At 40.2% G+C, this 23,909-nt stretch overlaps 2 protein-coding genes and 1 pseudogene across 2 annotated transcripts in view; 2 read left to right on the top strand and 1 right to left on the bottom strand.

Annotated features, from left to right (window-relative positions):
- The window catches only part of LOC115029063 (uncharacterized), a 78,594-nt gene extending 68,177 nt beyond the window's left edge, over positions 1 to 10,417 (top strand). The window contains 1 exon segment of the mRNA XM_085830981.1: positions 2,875 to 10,417. Within this exon segment, the coding sequence (XP_085687107.1) occupies positions 2,875 to 3,815 (941 nt within the window). The 3' untranslated portion in view covers positions 3,816 to 10,417.
- Positions 880 to 23,909, top strand: part of LOC110308537 (uncharacterized) — a 47,627-nt gene continuing 24,597 nt past the window's right edge. Inside the window, 2 exon segments of the mRNA XM_085830983.1 lie at positions 880 to 912; positions 1,384 to 1,443. The gene's annotated coding sequence lies outside the window, so the exon portion shown is untranslated.
- LOC115029071 (glyceraldehyde-3-phosphate dehydrogenase pseudogene) lies at positions 16,165 to 17,861 on the bottom strand (annotated as a pseudogene).

Consider the following 23,909-nt stretch of genomic DNA (forward strand, 5'->3'; position numbering starts at 1 on the left):
CTGATCTCTCCAATACTTTTAACATGAAGGGGTTTTGAATTTTCTCAAAGGGTTTTTTAGCATCTGAGATTGTCATATAACTTTTGGTTGTCTCATTTTGTTTATATAATGGAGTAAGTTGACAGATTTTCATATATTGAACCACCCCTGTATTCCTGGGATGAGAACTAATTGATCATGGTGGATTATGTTTTTGGTGTATTCTTGGATTTGGTTTGAGGTCATTTTATTCAGTATTTTTGCATCAATATTCATAAGGAAAAGTGGTTGAAATACTCTTTCTCTGTTGAGTCATTGTCTGGTTTATGTATCAGTGTGACCACTGCTGGGTTTACCTAGAGGGACTGCAGGCTGGTAGGGAGCTGGTGTTGAAGGTCCAAGGTTACTTTCAGATCCATATTTATGTTCTTCCACTTCCCTAATTAATGCCCCACAATTCTTCCCAATTTCCCCATGAGCTCATATGTACCCTCCATTCTCTTTCTTATGCTCCCAAACAGTATCCCTGCAGCAGAATACCAAGGCAGGGGAGGCAGAAAGGCCAGTTTTATTTAACCAACAGTTTTAAGTTTGAGAGCAAGGTTTATACAATAAATGCAGGTGTCATTTAGAATTTGCTTGTCTTGTGGCAGCCAGATCTTGTAGTATAGATTTAGCATTTGAACACATAGCAGCACCAGACCAACCCCCAACAGTGTGTGTTTCTCTCTCTCTCTCTCTCTCTCTCTCTCTCTCTCTCTCTCTCTCTCTCTCTCTCTCTTTCTCTCTCTCTCTCTTTTTCTCAGGAAATGCTGTCATTCAGGGATGTGGTCATTTATTTCTCTGAAGAGGAGTGGGAATGCCTGGAGCCTGCTCAGTGGAATCTATACAGGGATGTGATGCTGGAGAATTACAGCAACCTTGTGTTCCTGGGTAAGGAGAGCTTCCATTAATTGTCAGCATGAAACTTCCTCATTATGTACAATATCTGATGGGAGCCTGTGCTTCCAACAATACCATTTATAGGACTACTTTTAAGGAAATTTAGAATTATTTATATACCTTACAACTATTCCCTCTGGTGTTGGTTCCTCCCTACATCCCCATAAAAGTCTCACTGTTGTTAGAAAGTAAGTGGTACACCTTACAGAGACTGTCACACACTTCACTTTTAAAAGTTATCCTTATAAATAAGGACATGAAATAAGAGATATGAAGCTCAGGACACAGAATTCCTAAGTTTCTCCTAAGGATTCTGGTGTGCCCATCAGAAAACATGTGAAAAATGAATCCTCTATAGTCCTCTATTGTATGTTATCATTGATTATATACACAGTTTGGAAAGAACCATTTTATTTTCCAAGAGAATACCCTAACAGTGTTTTTTCCTTTTCCCACAAACAGGTCTTGCTTCGTCTAAGCCATATCTGGTCACATGTCTGGAGCAAATACAAGAGATTTCAGGTATGAAAAGAGGAGTAGCTCCATCTATGCTCCAAGGTGTGTCAGGAGGAGGGGATCAGAGATCAGAGTGGGAAATTCTAAGATCTAATATAAAGCCATTAAGACATAATATTGTGGTAAAAATCATCTTTTAAAGCTATACTTTTCTGTTTTTTTCTTTGAAAGGAAATTATCTAATGTTAAGGATGCTTTGAATCTCATAAGCTTTGTTTTCTTTCACCATGAGATTAACTTGTATTCCCCAGGACAGCCAAAGCTCTGTTATTTCTAAGTAGTCTTTAACTCTGATGTTTATTTTTTTAATATAAGATATAAAAAGTGCATTTAAAAATGTGTACATATATTTTTAAAAGTGAAGATTTTTTTCTGTCCCTGGGTAGCTCCAAAATGAAAGGGACTGAAACTATAAGATTTATTTGATAAGATTCACAAGACAATTACAGGCAGTTAATGATGAGTTCTAATCTAAGTTAATCTGGCTACCTCCTAGCCAAAATTCTCAGGATACTTACATATTTGTATTAGTCTGGCTATCAGGGCTTTGTGTGTCTTTACATCATGTCTCTCCAGACCCCATCCTCCTAGTGAATCCTTTCCTTCCCTCCCGTCCCTCTCCTTCTTCTTCTCCTCCCCCACCCCCAGCCTTCTCTTCTTCCCTGGGCTTGCAGATGTCCAACTCTTTCCTCTCTACAGTTGGTCTTTTGGCTTGTCAGTTTTCTTGACAAGTTAGAGAATAAAATGGGATCTATATTTACACAAACTTCATATGGGAAATTCTTAGAATACACATTACAGTACCACGTTTAGATGGCAAGTAGATACGAGGCAGAAAAATCAGTGTTTGAATAATACCACGGAAATGTTCACATACTGTGCAAACCCATCATGCCTAAAGATATGCATAAACTTCTTTCTTTAACCCTTGAAATTTATTATTGATAACTTCATAACTAAACTCTATACTAATATATTTATATCTATATCATATATATTTAATATATTATGTACATATAATATAGAATATAGAAATATTGTTTGCTCTGGTGTATTCAAAGGTAGACGATTCTATATTTTGTTTTTATCTAGTCATGAATTTTCTGTATTTTGGTAAGAAGCTGATGTGTATTTACATAATTGGTTTTTATAGTTGATATATGTTTGATTACATTATAATATTCTTGTGATTAATATTTTTGGTTCCATGTTCTATATACTAATGCTCTTCTTTCACTGGAAGGTGACATGATTTTCACTTATTCTGTGACTTAACTTAGGCTTAATTGGATACAGGTTTGGCAATTTGAATATAGCTTATCATTTATAAAAAACAAATGCAAATATGAGTAAATGTTTGTTATTAAATAGAAGCATTATAAATTTACACAACTTTGCTCTACCTTCATTAATTTCTCAATCATTCCTCACCAGGAGGAAAATGCTATAAGTGCAAAGAGTGTGGCAAAGTCTTTGTGTGGACAAAAGTGTTCCAAAATCACCAGATGCTTGATTTAGGAATGAATCCCTACAAGTGTGAAGAATGTGCCAAGTCCTTCCATAGTCCATCATTAAGTTCTAAAGAGAGCAGAATTCATACAGGAGGAAAACCTTACAAATGTGAAGTTTGTGGCAAGGCCTTCTGCATTCCATTATTACTTTCTAAACACAAGATAATTCATACAGTAGAGAAACCCTGCAAGTGTGATATATGTGGCAAGGCCTTCCAATATCCTTCAAAACTTTCCAGACATAAACAGATTCATTCAGAAGAGAAACCATACAAATGTGAAGTATGTGGTATGACCTTCCATTTTCCATCATTACTTTTGGTACACAAGCGAATTCATACAGGAGAGAACCCATACAAGTGTGAAGTATGTGGCAAGGCCTTCCGCAATTCATCATTTCTTTCTAAACACAAAATAATTCATAGAGGAGAAAAACCCTACAAGTGTGAGGTATGTGATAAGGACTTCCATTATCCATCAAGACTTTACAACCATAAGAAAATCCATTCAGGAGAGAAACCATACCAGTGTGAATTATGTGGGAAGGCCTTCTGTTTTCCTTCATCACTATCTAAACACAAGAGAATTCACACAGGAGAGAAACCATACAAATGTAAAGAGTGTGGAAAGCCCTTCTGCTATCGGTCCTCACTTTCTAAACACAAGATCATTCATACAGGAGAGAAACCCTACAAGTGTGACTTATGTGGCAAGGCCTTCCATTATCCATCATTACTTTCTACACACAAGGTAATTCATACAGGAAATAAACCCTACAAGTGTGAAGTATGTGGCAAAGCCTTCCATTTTTCCTCACAACTTTCCAAGCATAAGAAAATTCATGGGGCTGGAGACATGGCTCAGTAGTTAAATCAACTGTCTGCACTTTCAATTGTGCTGTCCTGAGTTCAATTCCCGGCAACTACATGCTGGCTCACAACCATGTATGATGGAATCTGTTTCCCTATTCTGGTATGCAGGGGTACATGCAGGTAGAGGACTCATACACATAAAATAAATAAGTTATTTAAAAAATTGATGGTATGTTGCCTGGTCCCTAAAAAAGAAGAATAGAAGAGAGAAACCAACCCTACTAGTGGAAGCATGTGGCAAGGACTTCCAATGACCAGCACTATTTTCTAACCCCAAGAGAAATCATATGGGAGAGAAACCCTCCAATTAGGAAGTATGTAGCCTGGTCCTCTATTGTCCATAATTACTTTCTGAACACAGGAGAATACACACAGGTTAGAAACCCTACAATTGTTAAGTGCAAGTCAACTCCTTTAGAATTTGCCAGTTTTTTCTACTCATTTTATGTGGAAAAGCCTTTTCTACAAATATACACCAGTGTTTACACACATTAACTCATAGTGTGGTGATATTTACAAATAAAAACAATATGTCCAAGTATTCAACAAAAACTTTAGGGATAATCAAAAATTCATTTTGAAGGGAAGCAGAAAACCCATTCTGACCAAGTCACAAGTCCCTTCCAGTCGGGCCCAGCACCGGGTCACCTTGGGCTCAAAGTCAGCGGGCACCCCTAAGGTCCCTAGAGGATTCTCCAAGCGATCTTAGGACCTCTGGTGAGTGGAACACACCTTCTGCCAGGAGGCAGGTCCAAACGCCAGATATCTGTGCAATTTCCCTGCAAGAGGAGAGCTTGCCTACAGAGAGTGTTCTGACCACTGAAACTAAGGAGAGAGCTAGTCTTCCAGGTCTGCTGATAGAGGCTAACAGAATAACGAGAGGAACAAGCTCTAACCAGAGACAACTGTAACAACTAACTCCAGAGATTACCAGATGATGAAAAGGCAAACGTAAGAATCTTACTAACAGAAACCAAGACCACTCACCATCATCAGGACACAGCATTCCCACCTCACCCAGTCCCGGGCACCCCAACACACCCGAAAAGCTAGACCCAGATTTAAAAGCATATCTCATGATAATGGTAGAGGACATCAAGAAGGACTTTAATAACTCACTTAAAGAAATACAGGAGAACATTGCTAAAGAGTTACAAGTACTTAAAGAAAAACAGGAAACACAATCAAACAGGTAAAAGTCCTTAAAGAAAAACAGGAAAACACATCCAAACAGGTGATGAAAATGAACAAAACCATACTAGACCTAAAAAGGGAAGAAGACACAATGAAGAAAACCCAAAGTGAGGCAACGCTGGAGATAGAAACCCTAGGAAAGAAATCTGGAATCATAGATGCGAGCATCAGCAACAGAAAACAAGAGATAGAAGAGAGAATCTCAGGTGCAGAAGATTCCATAGAGAACATCTGCACAACAATCAAAGAAAATGCAAAATGCAAAAAGATCCTAACTGAAAACATCCAGGAAATCCAGGACACAATGAGAAAACCAAACCTACGGATAATAGGAGTAGAAAAGAATGAAGATTTTCAACTTAAAGGCCAGCAAATATCTACAACAAAATTATAGAAGAAAACTCCCCAAACCTAAAGAAAGAGATGCCCATGAACATACAAGAAGCCTACAGAACTCCAAATAGACTGGACCAGAAAAGAAATTCCTCCCGACACATAATAATCAGAACAACAAATGCACTAAATAAAGATAGAATATTAAAAATAGTAAGGGAAAAAGGTCAAATAACATTAAAGGCAGGCCTTTCAGAATTACACCAGACTTTTCACCAGAGACTATGAAAGCCAGAAGGGCCTGGACAGATGTTATACAGACACTAAGAGAACACAAATGTCAGCCCAGGCTACTATACTCAGCCAAACTGTCAATTACCATAGATGGAGAAACCAAAGTATTCCACGACAAAACCAAATTCACACATTATCTTTCCAGGATTCCAGCCCTTCAAAGGATAACAGAAAAAGACCAATACAAGGACGGAAACCACGCCCTAGAAAAAGCAAGAAAGTAATCCCTCAACAAACCTAAAAGAAGACAGCCACAAGAACAGAATGCCAACTTTAACAACAAAAATAATAGGAAGCAACACTTTTCCTTAATATCTCTTAATATCAATGGTCTCAGTTCCCCAATAAAAAGACATAGACCAACAGACTGGCTACACAAACAGCACCCAACATTTTGCTGGTTACAAGAAACCCAACTCAGGGAAAAAACAGACACTACCTCAGAGTGAAAGGCTGGAAAACAATTTTCCAAGCAAATGGTAGAAAAGTGAAACTTATAGAGGAGAAAGTGAGGAAAAGCCTTGAAGATGTGAGCACAGGGGAAACATCCCTGAACAGAATATCAATGGCTTGTGCTGTAAGATCGAAAATTGACAAATGGGACCTCATAAAATTACAAAGCTTCTGTAAGGCAAAAGACACTGTCAATAAGACAAAAAGGCCACCAACAGAGTGGGAAAGAATCTTTACCTATCCTAAATTAGATAGGGGACTAATATCCAATATATATAAAGATCTCAAGAAGGTGGACTCCAGAAAATCAAATAACCCCATTAAAAAATGGGGCTCAGAGTAAACAAAGAATTCTCACCTGAGAAATACCGAAAGGAAAAAAGCACCTGAAAAAATGTTCAGCATCCTTATCATCAGTGAAATGCAAATCAAAGCAGCCCTGAGATTCTACGTCACACCAGTCAGAATGGCTAAGATCAAAAATTCAGGTGACAGCAGATGCTGGCGAGGATGTGCAGAAAGAGGAAAACTCCTCCATTGTTGGTAGGATTGCAAGCTTGTAAAACCACTCTGGAAATCAGTCTGGCGGTTCCTCAGAAAATTGGACATAGTACTACCGGAGGATACAGGAATACCTCTCCTGGGCATATATCCAGAAGATGTTCCAACATTCTCCACTATGTTCATAGCAGCCTTATTTATAATAGCCAGAAGCTGGAAAGAACCCAAGTGTCCCTCCACAGAGGAATGGATACAGAAAATGTGGTACATTTACACAACAGAGTACTACTCAGCTATTAAAAAGAATGAATTTATGAAATTCTTAGGCAAATGGATGGACCTGGAGGGCATCATCCTGAGTGAGGTAACCCAATCACAAAAGAACTCACATGATATGTACTCACTGATAAGTGGATATTATCCCAGAAACTTACTGTACTGGGTATTTTTGTGTCAACTTGACACAGCTGGAGTTATCACAGAGAAAGGAGCTTCAGTTGAGGAAATGCCTCCATGAGATCCAACCTTAAGGCATTTTCTCAATTAGTGATCAAGGGGGAAAGGCCCCATGTGGGTGGGACCATCCCTGGGCTGGTAGTCTTGGGTTCTATAAGAGAGCAGGCTGAGCAAGCCAGGGGAGGCAAGCCAGTGAAGAGCATCCCTCCATGGCCTCTGCATCAGCTCCTGCTTCCTGACCTGCTTGAGTTCCAGTCCTGACTTCCTTTGGTGATAAACAGCAGTATGGAAGTGTAAGGCGAATAAACCCTTTCCTCCCCAACTTGCTTCTTGGTCATGATGTTTGTGCAGGAATAGAAACCCTGACTAAGACAAATTGGTACCAGCGGAGTGGGGTATTCCTGTGACAACCTGACCATGTTTTGGGGAGGACTGTGGAAGGACTTTGGAACTTTGGGCTTGAAGATCCATTCGTTGTTAAGAGCTCTGTCAGATGTTGTGTAGGAGCTTGGAAGATAATGTTGAGAACAGTGCAGAAGATGGAGGTCTGGTTTGTGAAATTTCAGAGGGAAAATTAAAGACTTTCCAGGGCCATTGCTGTTTTGATTGTGAAGATTTTGTAGTTCTGGTTAGCTGGGGCTGAAGAATCAACTGTGATTAACAAGATACCAGAACTACTAAAGCAAAAACTTTGCATTACTGGGACTATTGATGCTGGTTAGCTGGAGCTAAGCAATTAGCGGTGATTAAGAAGAGACCAGCATCGTTGAGGTGACATCTTCTGGGAAGTGTTTTCTGAAAGCGCAAAGAGGCTGTGTTCCAGAAATTGGCAAGGTTGTACTCCTTCTGCAGTGGGACTTGGTAATGTGTAAGGGTCACCCAGGTGGTACTGGTTTTGAAAGCATGAAGGGGTCATACAGAGCAGCTGAGGCTCGGCACTGTGAGAGGCCATGGAAGGCCATTGGTGAAGGTGCAGCCTCAGTTGTAATTGAAGGCCCAGGACTGAAGGGGTCATGCAGTGTTTTGGAGATGCCAGTACCATAAGATGACCACCAAGAGCAGCAGCAGCAGTGGAGTACAGGCATCTGGAGCCCAGAGGACGACGTGTGTGCTACAAAGGGCATGGCTGGAGAAGTGATCCAAGCCCTTGGAGGAGCCCAGAAGATCGTGAGTTGGATCCCAGACGTTGGACGGTTGGAGATTGATTTTTGCTTTGATTGTGACTGTGCCCTGATATTTTCCCTCTTGAAGGAAGAAACTGTTTTAGTGGAGCCCACAGTTAAGAGACTTTTAATTGTTAAAAGACTTTGGATTTTAAAAGAGATGGATATTTTAAAGAGATTGAAATTTTAAGAATATGTAAAGACTGTGGGACTTTTAAAGTTATTTAGATCTTGGGGATGAATAGGAATGTAAGGGTTGAGGCTTACTAGTGATGTGTTTGTGTGTCAAGTTGACAAGGGGTCAATTGTACTGGGTATTTTTGTGTCAACTTGACACAGCTGGAGTTATCACAGAGAAAGGAGCTTCAGTTGAGGAAATGCCTCCATGAGATCCAACCTTAAGGCATTTTCTCAATTAGTGATCAAGGGGGAAAGGCCCCATGTGGGTGGGACCATCCCTGGGCTGGTAGTCTTGGGTTCTATAAGAGAGCAGGCTGAGCAAGCCAGGGGAGGCAAGCCAGTGAAGAGCATCCCTCCATGGCCTCTGCATCAGCTCCTGCTTCCTGACCTGCTTGAGTTCCAGTCCTGACTTCCTTTGGTGATAAACAGCAGTATGGAAGTGTAAGGCGAATAAACCCTTTCCTCCCCAACTTGCTTCTTGGTCATGATGTTTGTGCAGGAATAGAAACCCTGACTAAGACACTTACAATACCCAAGATACAAGATACAATTTGCAAAACACATGAAACTCAAGAAGAACAAAGACCAAAGTGTGGAGACTTTGCCCTTCTTAGAATTGGGAACAAAACAGCCATGGAAAGAGTTACAGAGTCAAAGTTTGGAGCTGAGATGAAAGGATGGACCATCTAGAGACTGCCATACTCGGGGATCTATCCCATAATCAGCCACCAAACGCTGACACCATTTCATACACTAGAAAGATTTTGCTGAAAGGACCCAGATATAGCTGTCTCTTATGAGGCTATGCCAGGGCCTAGCAAACACATAAGTGGATGCTCACAGTCAGCTATTGGATGGATCACAGGGTTCCCAATGGAGGAGCTAGAGAAAGTACCCAAGGAGCTAAAAGGGTCTGCAGCCCTATAGGTGGAACAATAATATGAACTAACCAGTACCCCCCCCCCAGAGCTCGTGTCTCTACCTGCATATCAGATATCAGAAGATGGCCTAGTCGACCATCATTGGAAAAAGAGGCCCATTGGTCTTGCAAACTTTATGTGCTTCAGTACAGGAGAACACCAGGGCCAAGAAGTGGGAGTGGGTGGGTAGAGGATTGGGAGCGAGGGTATAGGGGACTTTTGGGATAGCATTGGAAATGTAAATGAAGAAAATACCTAATAAATTTTTTTTTTAAATTAAGAGAACTGTAAATAAATAAATAAATAATGGTCATCGACCCATGAAGAAAAAAAATTTCATTTTGGAGAGAAAACATACAAATCTAAAGAATGCCAAATATCAGAAGTTCCAAAGCATGATCTGAATGCCGGGTTATTTCTCAACACAAAGTAGTTCAAACTGGAGTGAAAAAATACAAATGTTAAATATTCATAATATGTTAACACTTCTTCAGGCACTAAAAGCTCCTTGCTGAATAGAAACCATATAAGATTGAGCAATGGGGTAAGTTAAGACTTTGGAATCATTCACACAATCATGCCAAAAGTAGAGCTGTCAGATTGTGTGTTCTTCGAATTTGGGACTGATCTTTCCTGGGTGTCTTTTGTTTCTTCTGTTTTAGAATCAGAACACTTATTCTATACCACTGAGTAGTAAAAGTAGTCTCTTGTTCTTATGTTGTAAGAGCAAACACATAAAAGATTACCTTGAGTCTCATGTGACACATGGACTGTGAGCTTTCATAGTGTTGTAATCATTAAATCTTTTATGGACCTTTCAAGTTGTTATTTTATTTATGAGGTGAATATAAGGTTGGGGAAAAGTGAAGAAATGTTAAGATGAAAGCTTTGTGGCTAAAGCTAGCATGATGACTTTGGGAACAAACTTAATTGCCAACAAGACATGTACCCATGTTAGTATTCCCAGTACCCATGAAATACAAAGGGGTAATTACCTCTGAATGTTGTCCTCTGATGTTCATGCGTGGGCTGCCACACATACATATATATATATATATATATATATATATATATATATGCCCAGACAAACCTTATTACGTTTTGAATTATGTTTGTATTTTATGTAGACAGGCGTCAAGGTGTAATGCTTGTATCTCAGTTGTTAACTAAATGAGTTCTAGCATCATGTGAGGAGCAAGCCTCTGGCTATTGATTTGCAATATCTTGATTAGTTTAATTGACATCAGAAGATTGTGGTTAGAGTGACCCACAAATTTTTCATGATCTGTGTTGGGGAAGCTCAATGAGGAAAGTTCCCAATAAGACTTCATCTCAGGATTGCTTCCTGCAGCTGACAAGCCTCTCCTTTCATTATTAAATTAACATGATAATCCTGAACAACTAGCCCACCCTACTGAGCAGATTTTCTACAGGTCAACAAAAGGCAAACTTTCACAAATTAATTCTGTTGAAACAATAATTTTACAGAATTTCTGATTTGATTCAAAATAATCATTGGAGGAAAGGAGTTTTTGTTTGTTTGTTTGTTTGTTTTAGTTTTTGGTTTTTGGTTTTTTGGAGACAGGGTTTCTCTGTGTAGCCCTGGCTGTCCTGGAACTCACTCTGTAGACCAGGCTGGTCTCCAACTCAGAAATCCGCCTACCTCTGCCTCCCAAGTGCTGGGATTAAAGGCATGCACCACCACTGCCCGGCCGGAAGATAGTTTTAAGAGACAGTTTTAGTTATTTTGCTAGAAAGATGTAATAAAGTTAGACTCAAGAATAGAATGTACCTACAACGCCCTACTTAAAATGCAAACAGGTAGGTACCTATTCAGCACTAATTAGCATTATAAAGTCAGAGCCTACAGCCCAGCGCTGCTATTCCGTCAGTGCTTTAAAGACAGTCTTAGCCAGATACAGTTTACCATTAGAAAAGTTAGGGAATCCCACGGAAATAGGTTTTTTCTTTAGCCCTAGGAACTCAGGCAGAATTATTGAACATAGATAATTTTTCTGCCTCAGGCCACCCCCTTTTTTATTTTTGTTTTGTTATCTAATGGGGGGAAATGTGGCCTCCCTTCCCCCCAGCCTGGAACCTGCCTGCTCAAGGGTGGAGCTACCGGCTCTTTCGTCCTGCCACACCCACTGCTGGAACCTGCCTTTGCTGCCTGGAGGCACACACGTGTTCGTCCTGCTACTGGACCCTGAGTTACTTGGCGGGAAGTTGGGTTCCCTCCCCCTTCCTTTATAACTGGGTGTCTGAAATTAGTAAAATTGAGCTTTGATCAGGATTTGTCTTAGCTCCATTCTTTTCTTCCGCCCCATCTAGATTCCTCTCTTTTCAGAGAACTGCCATTCTCAGTTGAACCGTTCGTGTTGTAGACTGCGGGCAGGCCGCAACACTCATAATAGTAAGTAAATGCTGCATAATTAGGAATAAAATGAGCTTTCACAGTTGCAATAAACAGAGAAAATGGCTTGTGAAATTTTTTGTTCAAGAAAAAATTTTCAAGTCCAAGAATAAAGCCACAGGTGTCCTGTTGTACGTAATAATTAAAAAATCCACCCTCGCTGTCGCTGCTATGCTCTGGCTGTGGTGGTCTCCCTGCCCACATGTCTATCCTCACAAGCCTGCCTCCAAACCTGCTCACATTCCCAGTCACCTGCTCCCTTTGGCTAGCTGTCACAATTCCCTTAACCCAGTAAAATCAAACCTCTAGAGGCTTGTAAGTTATTAGTCAGATTTATAACAGTAAAATTTCAACCCACAAAACGTCTACACAATCATCTCAGAGCCAATTGATATTGATACAAGCTGCCCACCTAGATTGGACAAATTGCCCTATTTTATTCTATGCTCTTTTATGATATTCATAGCTACCTGTGGCTATTTCAAGCCATATGGATCTGGTTGGTCCTCTTCCTCCATCTTCTCTGTCTTTCTTCTGTCTGTCCCCTGTCCTCTCTCTCTGAAACTCTTAGCCCCACCTTCCTATTTCATTGCCCATTCACAGACTCTAGCCTTATATTTCACTGGCCCTCACCTGGGTATCAACAGCAATCCATAGTGTGCTCTATCAAAAAGCAAGACCATATGAAACTGTTGCTTTCAAATTATAATGAGCATATAGAATGAAACACTGCTTTAAATTTGTCATTGACAGTGTTCTGTAACTCCCATTTTGTGTAACATTTAGTCTACAATGCAATTTTCTAAAGAATTTTTGTCTAAGAAGGTATTAAAGGGCAAAAAAAAAAAAAAAGCAAAAGTTAGTAGCATGAGGGTAGGAGCTCTGCCTATTCCATCCATCTAATCCTTGTAATGTAGCCATTTTCCACTTCATCCGGTGTGTATGTTTTCTGTGGGAATGACTTTTTTCTCTGATTCACAAAGAAGTAAACTAGTCTGTCCTTTAATAGAGTTCTTGAACCCCATTTTTAAATTGAGTCATTTGTTGTTTTGGAGGTTATCTCCTTGAGTTCTCTATATATTTTGGGTATTTGATGTAAGTTAGTGAAGATTTCTTCCCTATCTATAGGTTGCTGATTTCTCCTACTGACACTGTCCTTTTGCCTTACAGAAGCTTTTCAGTTTCCTGAGGCCCCATCTGTCAATTGTTGATCTTAGAGCCTGAGTCATTGGCGTTCCGTTCAGGAAATTTCCCCTGTACCAATGAGTTCTAGGCTCTTTCCTACTTTCTCTTCTATGAGATTCAGTATATCTGATTTTATGTTGAGGTCCTTGATCCACTTGGACTTGAACTTTGTACAAGGTGATAAATAGTGATCTATTTTCATTCTTCTACATGCAGACAGCCAGTTAGCCCATCACCATTTATTGAAGAAGCTTTCATTTATTGTATGGTTTTGGCTTCTTTGTCAAAAATCAAGTCTCTATATGTGTGTAGGTTTATTTTTGATTTTTCTCTTCTATACTACTCATCGACTAGGCTGTCTTTGTACCGTATACTCTTTAATCACAATTCCTCTGTAGTATAGCTTGAGGTCAGGAATGGTGATTCCTTCTGAAGTTATTTTATTGGTCAGAATTGTTTTAGCTATTCTTGGTTTTTGTTTTTCCATATGGAATTGAAAATTGCTCTTTCAAGGTCTATAAAGAATTGGAATTTTGATGGGGATTGCTTTGAATCTGTAAATTGCTTTTGGTAAGATGGCCATTTTCACCTTGTTAATCCTTGTTATCCATGAGCATGGAAGATCTTTACATCTTCTGATATGATTCCTTGTATTGTTCTCTTTGTTCTGATTGGCTGTTTTAGGCCTTGAGTTTACCTATTTCCTGCCATCAACTCCTCTTGGGTGTGTTTGCTTCTTTTTGTTCTAGAGTTTTCAGGTGTGCTGTTATGTTGCTGATATCTTTCCAATTTCTTTATGAAGGCACTTAATGCTATGAATTCTGCTAAATATTTTTCATATTAATACTGCTTTTCCAAATTAACACTGTGTCCCATGAGAATAGGTAAACTGTGTCTTCATTTTCATTGAATTCTAGAAAGTCTTCCAATTTTTAGTGTATTTCTTCTCTGACTAAGTTATCATTGAGTAAAGAGTTGCTCAGTTTCCTTGAGTATGTGTCATTTCTGTTGTTTCTTTTGTTGTTGAAGTCCAACCTTGTTCTGTGGTAGTTTGATAGAATGCATGGTTTGTTTCAATATTCTTGTGCTGTTTAGGCTTGTTCTGCATCCAAATATATGGTCAATTTTGGAGATGGTTCTACGAGGTGCTGAGAGGAAGGTATATTTTGTTTTGGGGTGAAATGTTCTGTAGTTATCTGATAAATACATTTGATTCCTAACTTTTGTTAGTTTAATTGTATCTCTGTTTAGTTTCTGTTTTGATGAACTGTCCATTGATGTGAGGTGAGGTGTTGAAGTCTCCCATGATTATTGTGTGGGACTCAGTGTTTGTTTTGAGCTTTAGTAAGGTTTTACGAATGTGGTACCCTTGCATTTGTGGCATCAATGTTCAGAATTGAAACTTCCTCTTGGTAGATTTTTCCTTTGATGAGTATGAAGTGTCCTTCCCCATCTCTTTTGATTCCTTTTGTTTGAAAGTCGATTTTATTGCCACTCTAGCTTGTTTCATGGACTGTTTTCTAGGAAAACTTTTCCCCAGCCCTATACTTTGAGGTAGTGTCTATCCTTGTTGCTAAAGTGTGTTTCTTATAGGCAGGAGAGGGATGGATCCTGTTTACATATCTTTCTGTTAGCCTATTTCATTTTATTGAGAAATTGAGGTTTTTGGTGTTAAGAGATATTATTGACCAATGGTTGTTAGTTCTTGTTATTTAGTTCTTGGAAATGGTTCTCTCTCTCTCTCTCTCTCTCTCTCTCTCTCTCTCTCTCTCTCTCTCTCTCTCTCTCTCACACACACACACACACACACACACACACACACACTCTGTGTGTGTGTGTGTGTGTGTGCTTCTTTTTTTGAGTTTGTTCTGAGATTGTGTGTCTTCTTGTGTGTAGTTGCCCTTCTTGTGTTGGAGTTTTCCCTATCCTCTATAAAAATGGAATAGTAGAAAGATATTATCAAGTTTGGTTTTGTCATGAGTATCTTGGTTTCTCCATCTATGGTGATTGAAAATTTGCTGGGTATAGTTGTCTGGGCTGGCTTCTGTGGTCTTTTAGGACCTGTAAGACATCTGTCCCAGATCTTCTGGATTTTAGAGTATCTGTTGAAAAGTCATGTGTCATTCTGATAGGTCTGATAATTTACCCTAGTTCCTTAAAATTTTTAATATGCTTTGTTTGTTTTGTACATTTGATGTTTTTGATTTTTGTGTGGTGAGAAGATTTTATTTTCTGGTCCAATCTATTTGGTGTTCTATAGGCTTCCTTCATGTTTATGATCATCTCTTTCTTTAGATTAGGAAAGCTTTCTTCTATAATTTTATTGAAGATGTTTTCTGGCTCTTTGAACTGGGAATGTTCTCCCTCTTCTATTTCTATTATTATTAGGTTTGGTTTTTTCATTGTGCCCTAAATTTTCTGGATGTTTTGAGTTAGGAACTTTTTCCGTTTGTCAGTTTCTTTGACTGGTGTATCAATATCTCCTATAGTATTGTCTACACTGGAGATTTGTTCTTCCATCTCTTGGAGTTTGCTGGTGGTGCTTGTGTCTGTAGTTCCTGTTGTCTTTCTTAGGTTTTCCATCTCCAGGGTTCTCTCCATGTGTGATTTTTTTCACTTTTTAAAAAATATTTCTTTATTTTATGTATGTGAGTACATTGTACATGTACAGATGGTTGTGAGCCATCATGTGGTTGCTGGGAATTGGACTTAGGACCTCTGCTCACTCTGGCCCTACTTGCTCCAACCTGGCTTGCTCTGGCCCCACCCCCTCTTTCTCTCTATTTAACTTTTCTATTTCCATTTTTAGGTCTTGGACTGTTTTGTTCATTTCCTTCATCTATTTGATTGTATTTTCCTGTATTTCTTTAAGATATTTATTTGTTTCCTCTTTAAGGACTTCTACCTGTTTGACTGTATTTTCCTTTCTTTCCTTTTTTCTTTTTTTATGCAGGGGGTGCAGTGAACTTTATTGATGGTATTCAAGATGGTAGGACTCCCTAAGCCTTTCCTGTTATTATGGGGGTCTGAGATGGAAACAGGGATGGAGATGCTCAGTGTTAGAGACCATGTAGGACAGGGACTCCTCAGCAACTGAGAGCCTCTCTCTTGCTCTCACTGTCCTTGCTTGGGTGAATAGTTTCTTACTATTTCTTACTCCTAGGAGGCCATGTAGCCCTTGAGGTCCTCTACCCTGTTGCTGTAGCCATATTCATTGTCATTCTAGGAACTGAGTTTTACAAAGTTGTCATTTCAAGCAATGCCAGCTCCAGAATCAAAGTTGGAGGAGTGGGAGTTACTGTTGAAGTCACAGGAGACAAGTTGGTCCTCAGTGTAGCCCAGGATGCCCTTCAGTGGGGCATCAGATGCCTGCATCACCACCTTCTTTATGTCATCATACATGGCAGGTTTCTCCAGGTGGCATGTCAGATCCTCAATGGATATATTAGGAATAGTAACACAAATGGCCATACTAGCTCTGGAATGACCTTGCCCACAGCCTTGTCAGCACCAGTGTATGTGGGGATGAAGTTCTGGGCAGCCCCATAGCCATCACACCACCACTTTCCAGAGGGGCCATCCATAGTCTTCTGAATAGCAGTGATGGCATAGACCATGGTTATGAGCCCTTCCACTATGCCAAAGTTATCATGGATGATCTGGCCAAGGGGTCTAAGTAGTTGGTAGTACAGGATGGATTGCTGACAATCTTGAGTGAGTTGTCATATTTCTTGTAGTTCATAGCCATCACAAACATGGGGGCATCGGCAGAAGGGGTGAAGATCATGTCCCTTTTGATCCCACCCTTAAAGTGGGCTCTGGCCTTCTCCATGGTGGTGAAGACACCAGTAGACTCCACAACATAGTCAGCACCAGCATCACCCATTTGCTATTAGTGGGATCTCACTCCTGGAAGATGATGTTGGCCTTCCCATTGATGACAAGCTTGCCATTCTCAGCCTTGACTGTGTCAGTGAACTTGCCATGGGTCATACTGTAATATGTAGACAATTTAGTTGAGGTTGATGGCAACAGCCTCCACTTTGTAGCTGCAGAACAGAAGGCAGCCCTGGTAACCAGGTGCCCAATATGGCCAAATCCATTAACACAGACTGTCACCATCACATCTACAGAATCGAGCTGGCCCTTCATGAGAAGATGCAGCTGTCTCTGGAACAGGAAGGAGCAGAGGACCTTCTTTTATTTTTTTAAGGGAATTACTTATATCCTCTTTAAGGGCCTCCCTCTATCATCTTCATAAGATGGAATGTAAGGTCTATATCTTGCACTTCAGGTGTGTTAGGGTATCCAGGGCTTACTGAAATAGGAGAGCTAAGTCCTGATGGTGCCAAATTGCAATGCCTACTGTGAGTTATGTTCTTCTGCTTTTCTTTTGCCATCTGGTTGTTTGGTGTTAACTGGCCTGGGTGTCCAGGATTGGAGCAGACCTCACTGGAACCAGGGTGAACTGTGTGTCCCAGGTTAGAGCAGGCCTCCTATGAGGCAGGCAGTGCCCTGCCTCTGGTTACATCAGGCCTACTGTCCTACCTCTGGGACCAAAACTTTTAGGCCAGCAGAACTTTGGGGTGTGGGAACAGGAAGTAAAAACTTTGCTAGTGGGTCACTAGGCATGATAGTAAGTGGACCCGTTCCCTTTCTACCCCTTGATTCCTGGACCCATGATTCCCAGCTATGGGAGATACTATACCATCTATGGGATACTGATTCAAAGCATATACTGCTTTCTGAAGAACCCTGTTCTAGCCATCCATGCTCCTGCCACCTATTTGGTGCTATCACTGTGTCTTCAAAAGGACATTCCATCTTTCTGTCATGTCATCTTACTTCAGGATGGTGGTGTACAAGGTAAGACCAGTGGATTCCATGATCATGGGGACCTGCTGTGGCACTTTTTTGGCTGTGAAATGAGTTTCTTGGTCAGAAGACATACTGTGTAGAATACCATGACAATGGGTAAGTCACTTTATAAGGTCATGAATGGTCGTTTGGCCAGAAGGATCATGTATAGGAAAGGCAAATGCATAACCAGAATAAGTATCTACTCCAATAAGAACAAAATGTCTTCTTTTCCCATGGAAGAAGCTCTCCAATGTATTGCTGGCTGGTCACCTCAGTGAATGGTGCTACATCTGGGGCTCAGTTTTGGTCTCTGGTGTTGGCAGATATGGCATCTTGCAGCAGCTGTAGCCAGGTCAGCCTTGGTGAGTGAATTACCATGTTTTTGAACCCAAGCATAAACACATCTTGCCAAGATGGCCAGTTTGTTCATGTGCACATCAAGCAATGGCAGGGATTGCTGGGAATTGATTTACTAAACAACATTGCCTGTTAAAGCTGGTTTCTAACAACTTTGGGCTACCCCTTTTCAGTTCCATTATGTGGTGGCATGGTAGGCTTTTATCTAAATTCTTCTGTTCCTGACTGAGTATTTTTTTTTATTCTTATTTCTATGTCTTTCTAAGTTTCGTGTAAATTCTAGTCTGTGTCTGAGTATTTTGTTATTAAGTCTTTTTAAGGCTTGCTTAAATTCCTTTGTCTGGCTGGGCGTGGTGGTACATGCCTTTGATCCCAGCACTCGGGAGGCAGAGGCAGGCAGATTTCTGAGTTCGAGGCCAGCCTGGTCTACAGAGTGAGTTCCAGGACAGCCAGGGCTACACAGAGAAATCCTGTCTCAAAAAAAAAAAAAAAAAAAACTTCCTTTGTTTGAGTCTGTGTATTTTTGTCATTTTCATTTATAAGACTCTCCATTTTCAGCTAGAGAAAGCACCCAAAGTGCTGAAGGGGTCTGCAACCCTAGGTGGAACAAAAATATGAAATAACCTATACCCCCAGAGCTCGTGTCTCTATCTGCATATGTAGCAGAAGATGGCCTAGTCGGCCATCACTGGGAAGAGAGGCCCCTTTATATGCCCCTGTACAGGGGAATGCCAGGGCCAAGAAGTGGGAATGGGAGGGTAGGGGAATAGGGCAGAGGGAGGGTATAGGGAACTTTCGGGATATCATTTGAAATGTATATAAAGAAAATATTCAATATTAAAAAATAAAAGACTCTCCATTTTCCTCCTAAGGCTTTTATCCTATCAATACATAGTTCGTATCCTTTTTCTACATCTCTATAGGATTATTTTTGAACAGGAATAGTGCAACCGAGTGGGCCTAGTCACCCTCCCCCCCAATCCGTGGGAATCAGGGGTTCTGGCAGATGGGCATAGAGTTGGTGGGAATGGGATGACAGACACAAAGGAGTGTGGATCTGAATGTAATTTGTCTCAAAGCAAGCATCAGTTTTATAATACAGAAAGCAAAGGAGCCTGTGGTTTCAGTTTTGTTTGGGCTCAGGGCTGAGTGCTTGCCCCAGGAGCCAGAGCAGCAGGAGGAGGAGTTAATTGGCTTGGCTGGACAAGCCTTGCATGCCCTCTCACAACCAGGCCAGAAAGCTCACTAGTCTAGGCAGGGTCCTCACCACTGCCTCCACTGTCGCCAGCAATGCTGTGCTGCCACACCCTGCATATGAGAGTGTGTGTGTGGGGGGGGGGGGTACTCTGAGATGCTCGGGGAATCTATGGTTTGATTTTTGGCGGTGAATTCTAGACAAGGTAAGGCTGTTGATCCAGGTGGGACCCAGGTCCTCTCTGAAAAACAATGGCTTTAACTTGAAAGATAAGAGTCAAATCAAAAGTCTCCTCTAGTGGCCATTTTACATTAAAAGCCACTCGGAAGCGCAAAAAGTCTGCCAAGGTCCCTTCTAAATTTCTACTGAAAGATTATGGGACCTTGATCTAACTTCAGTCCAGTGGTCTAAAGTCAAACTTAGGGGGGATCGTTACAGTCGGTCCTATCGTCCAATATCATGGAAAACAGGAGACAAACACACACCCACACACTGACAAATGCCCGAAAACAGCCAAAAAAACAAACAAACAAACACACACTGACAAATGCCCATCTTATAAAGGACAAACAAAACCAACTCAGAAATGCAAAAAAGTTGGGGAAGTGCATAAGTCTTCCAGCCTAGGAAGACTACCAACTCTTCCCTTCCAGCTCCAGATGGACTCCTGCAGTCCTTCCCCTCGCTCAGGGCGTCCCCTACAGCGAGCAATTCAGTTATGCTACATATTTAGATGGTCTTCAAAAGCATCAGAGATCCATAGAATATGTCATTTAATATTATTTCATTTGACTACGAAACAGGTGTGCTCCTGACAGTATTCCCACTCTACTTCCAGGAAGATATTGAGCAGCATTACCTCCAGGCTGAGCTGCTTCAATCATGACAAAGTAGCCACTGGACAAAAATTGCTCTAATCCATATGCAGACAAAAATACTGTCCAAAAAGGACAAACAGATGTGGGATAGTTGACTAATGAGCTTTGCCAAGACAGCGTAAGCTAGTCCTTCATAATTCCTGCTTCACTTAAGGACTGTTAGATGGTTCTGGGCCAGAAGTCTGAAGACAGGTGCTCCAATATTATAAGAAATTAAGGGACTGTCCAGGCAGTCAGCTGACTCCACAAAGTATAGCTTTATAAGCTATGTCTTTGTGCTTCCTACAGATTCAGGTAGTATATAATTTATTCTCAGATCTCTGATAGAATTGAAGACTAGTCATAATCTCATAATCAAATGTAAGTTGTTTAGCATTAAGGAAAATGATCTAGATTTATAAGGATGGATTTCAGATGGGAATACAAGTTAAATAAAATGTAATTCAGGCACAGAATTGTAAACTTTTTAAGTGAGAATAGATGGTAGATTACTTTATCTACATTGACAAATATCATGGAATGGATGGTAAGTGTGTATCATAGTTTATAATTTGCATTATTGTTGTGGTAGTGTTCAACTTATATCTGAGGGAGAGCCTTTCTTATTGGACAAAAAGGGGGAACTGTTGTGGGTTGCCTGAATTCAGTTTGTATTCTGGTGTTAATTCTGCTTCCTCAAGAGGAGCTACCCTTTGACAAGCAGTTGATCAAATACTCAGGTGATGTCATGCAAATCATTTGCCCATTCTTAATTGGTCAAATAAAGGCTAGAGCCTATGATTGGGCAGTGGAAGGAAAAGGTAGGACAAGAGGCCTTGAAGATCTGGGAAATGTAGGAGGAGAAAAGAAGAAGAGAGGACAGAGGAGGAAGAAGAGGAGGAGGAGGAGGAAGAGAAATGGAGCAGAACCATGTATAACAAGGAGAAACTGCAAGTAGCAAGGGTCTTATAGCCGGGGAAAAAGTTAGCATAGTGATAGAGCTGTTCAATCTAGACTTATAGTTTATAAATATAATAGCTGGATTTTGTGGTTTTACACCGGTTTATAGGGGTTAATAATTCTTGTAATATAGAGTACTAGCAAATTCTAGTCATAAGCTTCACCTACATTCATGTATGTGTTTTCATGTTTGAGTCTGAAGCAGGCAACTAGGAACAAAATTTATGGACCTCAGATGTACTTATCATATTGTGGTCTTCAAATGTTTCAGGGAATTGCTGAATATGACATTTACATGTTTAAGTTTTCTACAGTAAACTGTGACGATCCTTAACACTAACTGTTAGGTCTCCAAGAAGATAATGGGGCCCTGCAAGGCAGAATCCAGCTGGACTATGGTAACACTAACCATTGGGAAAATATTTTTGAAGATTCTGCTTCCAAGTTCTGCACAAACTATGGACATCTTTGGGTTGAATACTGTGTTCTACACCTAGGCATGATTGCTACTAAGCTGCCAAACACCTCCCAAAAATCAGCTTTGGACTATGAATTGCTCAGGACAATCAAACTGCTGGTTCTATATGAGACTTAAATACATATTTTTCAGAATTTTAAATTCAAAAATACTTAGTCTTAAGACGTCCAAATACAACCAAACTCAGCATGTTGGAAAGCTTAGCAGAAATAGCTTTATTATGTATTGTTTTACTGTGTTTGCATTAAAACCATGCCCTTTTTATTTAGACAAAAAAAAATGGAGAAATGTTGCAAGAAATCTGATCACACTGTTAAGCTCAAATTCTGTTATTTACAGGAAAATCCCATTTCTACTTGTGCTGTGGCTCAGTCCTAGCACATGCCTTTAATCCAAAAGCTATCTCCTTCAATAATGTAACCAAAAGTTAAAGAAAGTCAACCATAGGTCAAGAGGCAGAGGATGCAACAAATTGACTACTGTGGCTTCATAAAATGAGTTTGGAAAACTTTTCTCTATTTCTATTGTTGTGGAATAATTAAGTATTATTGTCTTAGCTGTTCTTTGAACATCTATTTTCATTCAGGAGAGAGTTGTTTAGTTTCCCTTTAGACTTAAGAGTTTCTTTTGAGCCAGGCATGGTGGAGCATGCCTTTCATCCCAGCACTCGGGAGGCAGAGTTCGAGGCCAGCCATGTCTACAGAGTTCCAGGACAGCCAGGGCTTCACAGAGAAACCCTGTCTCATGAAACCAAAAAAAAAAAAAAAAAAAAAAAAAAAAACCACCAGACTTTCTTTTGTTCTTGAAATTCAGGTCTAATCCATGGTGGTCTGAAAAGAATTAGTGTATTATTTCAATTTCTTTGTGCCTGGAAAGAGTTGCTTTGTGACCAAGGATGTACTCAATTTGGGGGGAAGTTCCATGGGAGCTTTCTGAAAAGAAGGTATATTCTTTCGGTTTGGGGAGAGAGGTTCTGTAGATACCCTCCAGGTCGATTTGGTCTAATGTTTGTCAGTGATGGTGTTTTTGTGTTTAGCTATTGGCTGGATAACCTGACAATTGGTGAGAATGGGGTATTGAACTCTCCAATGAGGTTAGGGCCAATGTGGTATTATGCTGGTAATGTTTCTCTTACAGACGTGAGTGTTCTTGCATTTGTGATGTGGATGTTAAGAATTGAAACATCATCTTTGTGGATCTTTCCTTTGATGAGTTTAAACTGTCCCTCCCTGTTTGGTTAGTTTGATTTTGATTAATTTTGGTTTGAATTCTATTTTGGACATGTGAGAATAGCTATACCAGCTTACATCTGAGGTCCATTTGCTTGGAAATTATTTTTATAAGACATTTCTCTGTGGTGATAGCTGAAGTTTAAGTGTGTTTCTTATAGGTCACAGGATGGTCTTTTTCCCTTGCATCCATTCAGTCAGTCTACGTATTTTATTGAGAACATAGTCTTGTCTATTTCCTGAGGAACTGATTCTAATCTTTAGTGGTTTGATTATTGTATGACAAGGAGACAGTGCTAGTTTGAACATGCTTGGTCCATGGGAAGTGGTACTGTTAGTAGGTATGGCTTCATTTGAGATATAGTCTTGCTACAGGAAGCATGTCAGGAGGTGTTGTTTGGATATCTCATATATGTGGTTGAGTCTGCCCAGTGTGACCCAGAGCCTCTTCCTTGCTGTATGCAGAAGACAGACCCCTTCTGCTGCCTACAGATAAAAATGTAGACCTCTCATTTCTGCCTAAACCTTACCATGCTTTCTACCATGATGATATTGAACTGACTCTCTGAAAATGTAAGCCAGTTCCAAGTAAATGTTTTCTTTCATAAAGGCTTATCCCTGACTAGCTTACAAGTAAAAGAGGCTCAGACTTGAGGTTATTTCATCAGGCTTTGACAACTACTGGGGTTCAACCTCTAATTTACTCTTCTTCTAACAGCTTTCTTGGCTACCTTCCCAGTGGTGTACTTCAGATACTTAAAGTTTCTCCCAGCCATGTACCCCCCCACATGGCAGCTCTTCCTCTTCACCAATTCTTCCTCCTTTTCCTGGCCTCTTTTCCTTCCCTCCCTTCTCCACCCCATACCAGGTAACTCAAAAGCCACCTGCCTCTAGTCCTTCCAGTAATAGGCTGTACCCAATTTGATGTAATTAATAGTTTTCAATCAAGGAACAAGGTTTGCACAACAGAACCTTTTAAATGTAAGAGGTCCATGGTAAGCTTAGACCTTCGATTTTAGAATTTAGTATTACAATACATAGCACTATACCAAACCTCAGCA

Source organism: Mus caroli, unplaced genomic scaffold (genome assembly GCF_978045245.1).
Source record: "Mus caroli unplaced genomic scaffold, Mus_caroli_1 scaffold_15, whole genome shotgun sequence".
Classification (NCBI taxonomy): domain Eukaryota; kingdom Metazoa; phylum Chordata; class Mammalia; order Rodentia; family Muridae; genus Mus; species Mus caroli.